Below are 10,090 nucleotides of genomic sequence, written 5' to 3'. Positions count from 1 at the left end.
GACAGTAAAAATTAAAAAGCATTTATATATTTACTTTTTTTGTTTTTTTCTTTTGAGTCGGAGTTTCACTGTCATTGCCCAGGCTGGAGGGCAATGGCATGATCTTGGCTCACTACAACCTCCGCCTCCTGGATTCAAGCGATTCTCCTGCCTCAGCCTCCCAAGTGGCTGGGATTATAGACATGTCCCACCACGTCCGGCTAGTTTTATATTTTTAGTAGAGACCAGGTTTCTCCATGTTGGTCAGGCTGGTCTTGAACTCCCAACCTCAGGTGATCCCCCTGCCTCGGCCTCCCAAAGTGCTGAGATTACAGGCATGAGCCACCGCGCCCAGTCTATATATTTACTTATTTTGGAGACAAGGTCTCGCTCTGTTGTCCTGGCTGGAGTGCAGTGGCAGGATTTGGGCTCACTGCAGCCTCAACCTTCTGGGTTCAAGCGATCCTTCCACCCCAGCCTCCCGAGTAGCTGGGACTACTGACGCACATCACCACGTCTGGCTAATTTTTGTTATTTTTTGTGGAGACGGGGTTTCACCATGTTGCCCAGGCTGGTCTTGAACTCCTGGGCTCAAGCGATCCGCCCGCCTCGGCCTCCCATAGTGCTGGGATTACAGGTCTGAGCCATTGCGCCCGGCGGCATTGTTTAATTCCCTCAAGAATTTATAGAAAACTTTTGGTGGAACTATTCTGGGTTGGAATCTAACACTACAACTCATTTGCTTTGTGACCTTGGGTCTCAGCCTAAATGTCTTCACTTATAAAATACATAATATAGCTAATACTTAATAAAATCTTTCTTTTAAGGATGACATGGAATACTAACTGCCTCCCTGACTTCGGCACCTAACACGGTAGGCAGTCAGCAATCATTTCACCTTTTTACCTGTTTAAAGCAGCAGAGGCCTCAGTTCTTGCCTTCAAAGGGCTTAAAATAGTTTAGGAGAATTCAGATTTTAAAATATAAGAACATATAAGCAGTGACAACATATAAGATACAAATACTGAAGGACATGACCTCATCGTGTCATTGACAAGCTATTAAGGCCGGCTCCACCAAAACACGGATAAAGATGAGGCCAGAAATCCAGGTGCCTGCAGTAAAGTTTCTTAACCTTCATGATTGCAAAAAGCAGGAGCTCAGCTATCTTGCTGTATGCATAAGCGGTATTTACTATTAAGGGGGAAAAAATGGAAGTGACTTATCCGCACTTTAGCCTCAAGGCTTGAAAAGTTAACCAGTCTTTTAAGTGGTTAGCGCCTGTCTGGGGGAACTTAATAAAATCGCGTTTCCTGGAGTCTTACGGAGACTGCATATTGTTCAGCTCAGTATTAACTTATTTGGTGAGCGCTGTCACCAGATCTCGTCCCGCCTGCACTCCCAGGGCTTGCAGCGACATTGAGGAATCTGCCCGCCTGTCCGCCCACCCGGGAGGGGGTAACATTTGAGAGGTACTTTATAGGGGCAGTTAAATGAAGACTCAAGTCCTAGTGTTGACGCGGAACTGCGCGCCGAATGCCTTGGCTCTGACACCTGTTGAGCTGCAGGACTCCGCTAAAGCGTCCCACCTAATGACTGCAACAACGTCCGCTGAGGAGGGACAATATGGCGACGGTCTCCTCTTGGCACAGCCCTCTTCCCTCCCTCATGATGGGCAGCTCTGTTAACGCCCATTGGCTAACTAGGAGGCGGTGCCAGGCCTACTTCGTCCCCTCATTGGATTGAATAACTGAGGGAGCCGCCAATTCTCCTCTGCCACTCCAAGTTTCCGCCCTCAGAGTTAATTCGGCGTTTAATTGGCTTTTAGTTCACGTCAATATGCGCCCTTTCCTGTCTCTTTTCAGTCTTAATCCAATCATAACTTTCCTGGCTGCCCGCCTGATTTCTGATTGGTTTTAATCAGCTTCATCCTACCCTATTCCTGCCTACTTCTTACCTCTCCGCCCACTAGGATTTTGCCCAGGCATATCCCGGATTCTGGTTGGCCGTTGTTCTGTCATTCCTATCAAAGCTTTCCCTATCCCTACGTCTCAGGGAGCCCGCCTGCCGGTTGACTGGTTTCCTTCCAAGCCAATCATCTCCAGCTCCCGCCCATCTTCACTTCCTGCATCCTTCATTGGCTTTTAACACTGAGAGGGCGGTCTTTTTGGGCGGACACCAGGCACGCAACTTAGCCTCACACGCCTGAGAGAGCAAACGAGTCTTGCCATTGGATAATCTCACCGTCTTTCTTCTGCAAGTCCCTCCTTTCCCCCTCCCTCATTGGGCGGGGCAGCAGAGAAGGGGCGGGGCCTAGGTTGGGCTTGTGGCGCGCTGCTCCCTCCTCCTTACCCCCCCCTCCCTGTCCGGTCCGGGTTCGCTTGCCTCGTCAGCGTCCGCGTTTTTCCCGGACCCCCCCAACCCCCCCGGACAGGACCCCCTTGAGCTTGTCCCTCAGCTGCCACCATGAGCGGTAAGGATGAGTCCACTCTAAGCTTAGGGGTGGGAGGCGAGTGAGGGGGCGCGCGCGAGGGCCGACCGGGCGATCCCCGCCGTGAGGGGGGCGCGGGCGGGAGGCGGCAGCGGCGGCCTAGGTCCCGCCCGGGGCGGAGGGAAGGGAGGGAGACGGGGCAGTGGCGGGGCCTCCGAGGAGGAGGGGGATGGGCCGCCCGCCCCGGGGGAGGGGGCAGCGTGGCCTCGCCCGCCCCCTGCCCGCCCCGGCCACGGGGGGACGGGCCTTACCCCCCACTACTCGGCCGCCCGCCTGAGGCTCCTCCCGCCAGGGGCTGGAGCCGCGGGGGCGGCCCGAGCAGCGAAGGCCCCGCCCGGGCCAACCGCCTGCCTGGTCCGCCCTCTGGTCGCCGCCTGCTCCAAGGCCCTCCTCCCCCCACTTTCTGTAGATTTCCCTTCACCCCCCCCCCGCACCGTCCCGCCCTTTCCACGCCCCTCACCCCGAAACCGCCCTTTCCCTCAGGGTCCGCTCTCCGCCCAGAAACCTCATGACTGCTAACCTGTAGACCCCTTTAGTTCCTTAGCAGTATTCACAAATGTTTTCCTACTCACACTTTTTACTTCTTTTTCCCCTCTCGTTACTTTTCACACTTGGATTTTTGTTTATCTTTTTTTTTTTTTTGAGACGGAGTTTTCGCTCTTGTTAACCAGACTGGAGTGCAGTGGTGCGATCTCTGCTCACTGCAACCTCTGCCTCCCGGATTCAAGCGATTCTCCTGCCTCAGCCTCCGGGAGTAGCTGGGATTACAGGCATGCACCACCACACCCGGCTAATTTTGTATTTTTAGTAGAGACGGGGTTTCTCCATGTTGGTCAGGCAGGTCTCAAAACTCCCGACCCCAGGTGATCCGCCTGCCTCCGCCTCCCAAAGTGCTGGGATTACAGGCTTGACCACCGCGCCCGGCCTCTCCATCTCTTTTAACCTTAGTTTTAGCAAGCTTTCCATGCACCCACATGTTTTTTGCCTCACTTGCCTTTTTCTTTTTTTTCCCTTAGGATACTTTTTATTTTGAAACTCTTTCAACCTGCCTACCGTCCTTCACGTTTCCTATCCCCAAAGCACTTTTTGAATGTTTTCTTAGTTTAATTTTGTACAAGGGAGAATTAAGGCCCACTTTTGGCACCATCGAACCTAGTTCATGTCCTGCATGCCCTACAGCTCCCCTCTGCCCTCCAACCCATTTTCTTTATGCTGGCGCCTTTCGTCTTCCTGTTAGTCATTGCTATTTCATCATAGCCTCCTTTTATCCTTCCTACTTCATCTCTTTTCTTCCCTCAAGTTTAAGTTGTTTGTTTTTTAATTATTTTAGACCAAGATCACTCCATGGATGAAATGACAGCTGTGGTGAAGATTGAAAAAGGAGTTGGTGGCAATAATGGGGGCAATGGTAATGGTGGTGGTGCCTTTTCACAGGCTCGAAGTAGCAGCACAGGCAGTAGCAGCAGCAGTGGAGGAGGAGGAGGGCAGGTAAGTGATAATCATAGAGTGGGGAAGGTGTTGAGAGGATGTAAATATTCTTAGATAATTGCCTTACTCTTAACAGAAAGCGTTTTAGGGAGAGACTAAACCATTTTATAGATAAGGAAGTAAGAGAATGGAGATCCCCAAAGACAGGAGTTTCAGCAACACAGATAGGTCAGCTTTTTGTTTCTGATTTTTGCTCCTTGTCTGCACTACGTTGCTGTTTATTTGTTGTATACTGCCCCCTAGGCTGGCAGCTGGGTGTCACTAACTCCTTTCCTCTCCCTTATTTTCGGCCAGGAGTCCCAGCCATCCCCTTTGGCTCTGCTGGCAGCAACTTGCAGCAGAATTGAGTCACCCAATGAGAACAGCAACAACTCCCAGGGCCCGAGTCAGTCAGGGGGAACAGGTGAGCTTGACCTCACAGCCACACAACTTTCACAGGGTGCCAATGGCTGGCAGATCATCTCTTCCTCCTCTGGGGCTACCCCTACCTCAAAGGAACAGAGTGGCAGCAATACCAATGGCAGCAATGGCAGTGAGTCTTCCAAGAATCGCACAGTCTCTGGTGGGCAGTATGTTGTGGCTGCCGCTCCCAACTTACAGAACCAGCAAGTTCTGACAGGACTACCTGGAGTGATGCCTAATATTCAGTATCAAGTAATCCCACAGTTCCAGACCGTTGATGGGCAACAGCTGCAGTTTACTGCCACTGGGGCCCAAGTGCAGCAGGATGGTTCTGGTCAAATACAGATCATACCAGGTGCAAACCAACAGATTATCACAAATCGAGGAAGTGGAGGCAACATCATTGCTGCTATGCCAAACCTACTCCAGCAGGCTGTCCCCCTCCAAGGCCTGGCTAATAATGTACTCTCAGGACAGACTCAGTATGTGACCAATGTACCAGTGGCCCTGAATGGGAACATCACCTTGCTACCTGTCAACAGCGTTTCTGCAGCTACTTTGACTCCCAGCTCTCAGGCAGTCACGATCAGCAGCTCTGGGTCCCAGGAGAGTGGCTCACAGCCTGTCACCTCAGGGACTACCATCAGTTCTGCCAGCTTGGTGTCATCACAAGCCAGTTCCAGCTCCTTTTTCACCAATGCCAATAGCTACTCAACTACTACTACCACCAGCAACATGGGAATTATGAACTTTACTACCAGTGGATCATCAGGGACCAACTCTCAAGGCCAGACACCCCAGAGGGTCAGTGGGCTACAGGGGTCTGATGCTCTGAACATCCAGCAAAACCAGACATCTGGAAGCTCACTGCAAGCAGGCCAGCAAAAAGAAGGAGAGCAAAACCAGCAGACACAGCAGCAACAAATTCTTATCCAGCCTCAGCTAGTTCAAGGGGGACAGGCCCTCCAGGCCCTCCAAGCAGCTCCATTGTCAGGGCAGACCTTTACAACTCAAGCCATCTCCCAGGAAACCCTCCAGAACCTCCAGCTTCAGGCTGTTCCAAACTCTGGTCCCATCATCATCCGGACACCAACAGTGGGGCCCAATGGACAGGTCAGTTGGCAGACTCTACAGCTGCAGAACCTCCAAGTTCAGAACCCACAAGCCCAGACAATCACCTTAGCCCCAATGCAGGGTGTTTCCTTGGGGCAGACCAGCAGCAGCAACACCACTCTCACACCCATTGCCTCAGCTGCTTCCATTCCTGCTGGCACAGTCACTGTGAATGCTGCTCAACTCTCCTCCATGCCAGGCCTCCAGACCATTAACCTCAGTGCATTGGGTACTTCAGGAATCCAGGTTCACCCAATTCAAGGCCTGCCATTGGCTATAGCAAATGCCCCAGGTAAGATTTCCAGTCTTTTGCATTTATTGGGAACCAATTCTAGCATCGTAGCTGAAACTTGAGTCTAAAGAAGGGAATAGAGCCTTTTGAGATAACACTTTCTTGAGGGCTAGTCATTTAGGCAAATAAATTTGAGAAATAGAGATTCTGTTTAAGTAATTTGGAACTGAAGTAAAGGAAACTTCTCTAGTTAGTTTGAGAAAGGAGCACTTCTGGGCAATATTCTGGAGTCTGTGTACTATTCAGTGTTTTCGGTGCTGCAGAATAAGGGTTGACAAGCTTTCTGTAAAGGGCCAGATAGTAATGTAAATATTTTAGACATTGTGGGCCTCATGTGGTCACATTTTCTTTTTTTTTTTTTTCGAGACAGAGTCTTGCTCTGTCGTCCAGGCTGGAGTGCAGTGGCGCGATCTCAGCTCACTGCAAGCTCCGCCTCCCAGGTTCATGCCATTCTCCTGCCTCAGCCTCCCGAGTAGCTGGGACTACAGGCGCCTGCCACCACGCCCGGCTAATTTTTTGTATTTTTAGTGGAGACGGGGTTTCACCGTGTGAGCTAGGATGGTCTCGGTCTCCTGACCTCGTGATCCGCCCGCCTTGGCCTCCTAAAGTGCTGGGATTACAGGCATGAGCCACTGCGCCCGGCCTTCTTTTCTTTTTTTCTTTTTTCTTTTTTTTGAGATGAAGTCTCACTCTGTTACCCAAGCTGGAGTGTAGTGGCGTGATCTCAGCTCAGTGCAACCTCTGCCTCCCGGGTTCAAGCGATTCTTCTGCCTAGGCTTTTTGAGTAGCTGGGATTGCAGGTGAGCACCACCACGCCCAGCTAATCTTTGTATTTTTAGTAGAGATGGGGTTTTGCTATGTTGGCCAGGCTGGTCTCAAACTCCTGACCTCATGTGATCCACCTGCCTCGGCCTCCCAAAGTGCTAGGATTACAGGTGTGAGCCACTGCGCCCAGCCACATTTTCTGTTTTGTATGTTTTTTCCACACCCCTTTAAAAATGTAAAACCATTCTTAGCTCTAAGGCCTTCTTTGGCCTGTAGGCCAACTCCTCCATAGGATAAAAATTGATTATGGGCCAGGCGTGGTGGCTCACACCTCTAATGCAGGCACTGAGAAGACAAGGCACGTGGATGGGTTGAGTTCAGGAGTTCAAGACCAGCTGGGGCAACATGGTGAAACCCTGTCTTCAAGAAAAATACAAAAATTGGCTGGGTGTGGTGGTACATGCCTATGGTCCCAGCTACTCGGGAGGCTAAGGCATGAGAATCGCTTGAATCAGGGAGGCAGAGGTTGCAGTGAGCCAAGATTGCACCACTGCACTCCAGCCTGGGCGACAGAGTGAGACTCTGAAAAAAAAAAAAATCCAAAAATTAGTCGGGCGGCTGGGCACAGTGGCTCATGCCTGTAATCCCAGCACTTTGGGAGGCTGAGGTGGGTGGATCACCTGAGGTCAGGAGTTCAAGACCAGCGTGGCCAGCATGGCGAAACCCCTTCTCTACTAAAAATACAAAAAATTAGCCAGGCATGGTGATGGCGCGCCTGTAGTCCCAGCTACTCAGAAGGCTGAGGCCAAGAATTGCTTGAACGTGGGAGGCAGAGGCTGCAGTGAGCTGAGATCACATCACTGCACTGCAGCCTAGTTGACAGAGCAAGACCCTGTATCAAAAAATAAAAATAAGAGGGAGCTGGGCGCGGTGGCTCACGCCTGTAATCCCAGCACTTTGGGAGGCCAAGGTGGGTGGATCACAAGGTCAAGAGATGGAGACCATCCTGGCTAACACTGTGAAACCCCGTCTCTACTAAAAATAAAAAAATTAGCTGGGCATGGTGGTGCGCGCCTGTAGTCCCGGCTACCCAGGAGCCTGAGGCAGGAGAATCACTTGAACCAGGGAGGTGGAGGTTGCAGTGAGCCGAGATCGCACCACTGCTCTCCAGCCTGGGTGACAGAGCGAGACTCTGTCTCAAAAAAAATAAAAAATAAAAAAATAAATAAATAAATAAATTTGATTATGGGCTGGGCGCGGTGGCTCACGCCTATAATCCCAGCACTTTGGGAGGCCGAGGTGAATGGATCATGAGGTCAAGAGTTCAAGACCAGCCTGACCAATATGGTGAAACCCCGTCTCTACTAAAAATACAAAAATTAGCCGGGCGCGATGGCACAAGCCTGTAGTCCCAGCTACTCGGGAGGCTGAGGCAGGAGAATCGCTTGAACCTGGGAGGCAGAGGTTGCAGTGAGCCAAGATCGTGCCACTGCACTCCAGCCTGGGCGACAGTGAGACTGTCTCAAAAAAAAAAAAAAAAATTGATTATGAATTTTACCTGTTTGTAGAACACAGATTAAATCATCAGATATTTCTTGTGAACTGTAACTCCTAATTGAAGGGAAAATGATCTAACGGGTTGCTTTTCAACAAAGTAAGTTCCCTGGTTAGTATTAACCAGAATATCCTACACTCTGAGTGTGCTGGTTAATCAGGATTGAATTTTTTTTAACTCCTAGTTATCTGAAAAACAAAGTCCCATAGCTTCCCTTCACACTAACATATGAGCATCCTAGGTGATTCTGATACTTCCTAGGTAGCAGTCTAACTTCTAGACTGCTTTGAAAGTACTGTGTATGGTTAGGAAGGGAGGAGAAGGAAAGGGAGTGGGGTAAGTTGGGGTCTGGAATGGAGTGGGGGATGTAGAATTGAGAAGAATTAGGAATGAGGAGAGCATTGAAGGGAAAAACAATCTGGGAAGAATATTGAATCTGTTGACCGTAATGTTCAGAGTCTTTCATTTTGAACTAAATGTTTCACTATTAATTTGAAATTTAAAACAGTAAACAGATTTAAGTCTATGTAGTCTATCTTTTTTTTTTTTTTTCATTTTTGAGACTGAGTCTTGCTCTGTTGCCCAGGCTGTAGTGGAGTGGTGCAATCTCCACTCATTGCAACCTCCCCTTCCTGGGTTCCAGTGATTCTCCTGCTTCAGCCTCCCAGGTAGCTGGGATTACAGGCGCGTGCCACCATGCCTGCCTAATTTTTGTTTGTTTAGTGGAGACGGGGTTTCACTATGTGGACCAGGCTGGTCTCGAACTCCTGACCTCAAGTGATCTGCCCGCCTTGGCCTCCCAAACTGCTGGGATTATAGGTGTGAGCCACCATGCCTGGCCTGATTATATCATTTTAAATTCCATTGTATGGAGCTAATCTTTAATAAAGCACAATAAAAGGATACACATACATCTTTATATTCTGGCACAATTATAAAAATACGGAAAATAGTTTAACATCACCAAATAATATCACCCAACTTCTAGGTTTGTTTTTTTTTTTTTCGTTTTCTTTTTTGGGACTGACGCTTGCTTGTCTCCCAGGCTGGAGTGCAGTGGTGTGATCTTGGCTCACTGCAACCTCTGCCTTCCGGGTTCAAGCAATTCTTCTGCCTCAGCCTCCCGACTAGCTGGGATTATAGGCACACGCCACCATGCCCATTAATTTTTTGTATTTTTTTAGTAGAGATTGGGTTTCACTGTGCTGGCCAGGCTGGTCTCGAACTCCTGACCTGGTGATCTGCCCGCCTTGGCCTCCTAAAGTGCTGGGATTACAGGCGTGAGCCACTGCGTCTGGCCACTTCTAGTTCTTTTGGCATATATATGTGGGTTTATAAATTGTTTGCTTTTGTTACCAAATTCTCATTCCATTTAGACTGATTCTTAAATAAGTGAGGGTAACAAATAGGCAACCATATTTCCTGCCTCCTGCAGTTTTGGTAAATCTAGAGGGAAAGTCTGCTTAAGTTCCCTGATTTCTTACATTCCTGTGGTGTGTTTAGAAATACTACATGTTGAGCTTTAACAAGACAGTAATTTTCTTAGTTAATTGAAATCTTAGAATTGAAAGTTAGAGCTGGAAGGGACTTAAGTTATTTAGTACAACTGCCTTATTTTCTAGATGAGGAAATTGAGGTACAGAGAATCACTTAATGAGACAACAGCCAGAGCTGAGTCTAGTTCTACTAGTCTAGGGTGCAACCTGCCTTAACTAGGGACTTGAACAATTCTTTAGATTGTAAAAAATGTATTCGAGCCAGCCTGGCGCGGTGGCTCACGCCTGCAATCCCAGCACTTTCGGAGGCTGAGACAGGCGGATCACGAGGTCAGGAGATCGAGACCGTTCTGGCTAACATGGTGAAACCCCGTCTCTACTAAAAATACAAAAAAATTAGCTGGGCATGGTGGCAGGTACCTGTAATCTCAGCTACTAGGGAGGCTGAGGCAGGAGAATGACGTGAACCCGGGAGGCAGAGCTTGCAATGAGCCGAGATTGCACCACTG

At 49.5% G+C, this 10,090-nt stretch overlaps 1 protein-coding gene across 1 annotated transcript in view; it reads left to right on the top strand.

The window, feature by feature from the left end:
* Window positions 1-2,329: 2,329 nt before the first annotated feature.
* The window catches only part of SP1 (Sp1 transcription factor), a 34,769-nt gene continuing 27,008 nt past the window's right edge, over window positions 2,330-10,090 (top strand). Inside the window, exons 1-3 of the mRNA XM_030822565.1 lie at window positions 2,330-2,452; window positions 3,801-3,958; window positions 4,253-5,765. Of these exons, the coding sequence (XP_030678425.1) occupies window positions 2,446-2,452; window positions 3,801-3,958; window positions 4,253-5,765 (1,678 nt within the window). The 5' untranslated portion in view covers window positions 2,330-2,445. The remainder of the gene's footprint in view (window positions 2,453-3,800; window positions 3,959-4,252; window positions 5,766-10,090) is intronic.

Source organism: Nomascus leucogenys, chromosome 11, assembly GCF_006542625.1.
Source record: "Nomascus leucogenys isolate Asia chromosome 11, Asia_NLE_v1, whole genome shotgun sequence".
Taxonomy (NCBI): domain Eukaryota; kingdom Metazoa; phylum Chordata; class Mammalia; order Primates; family Hylobatidae; genus Nomascus; species Nomascus leucogenys.
Note: the sequence above shows the minus strand (reverse complement) of the source record. Positions and strands in the feature narration are given on the sequence as shown.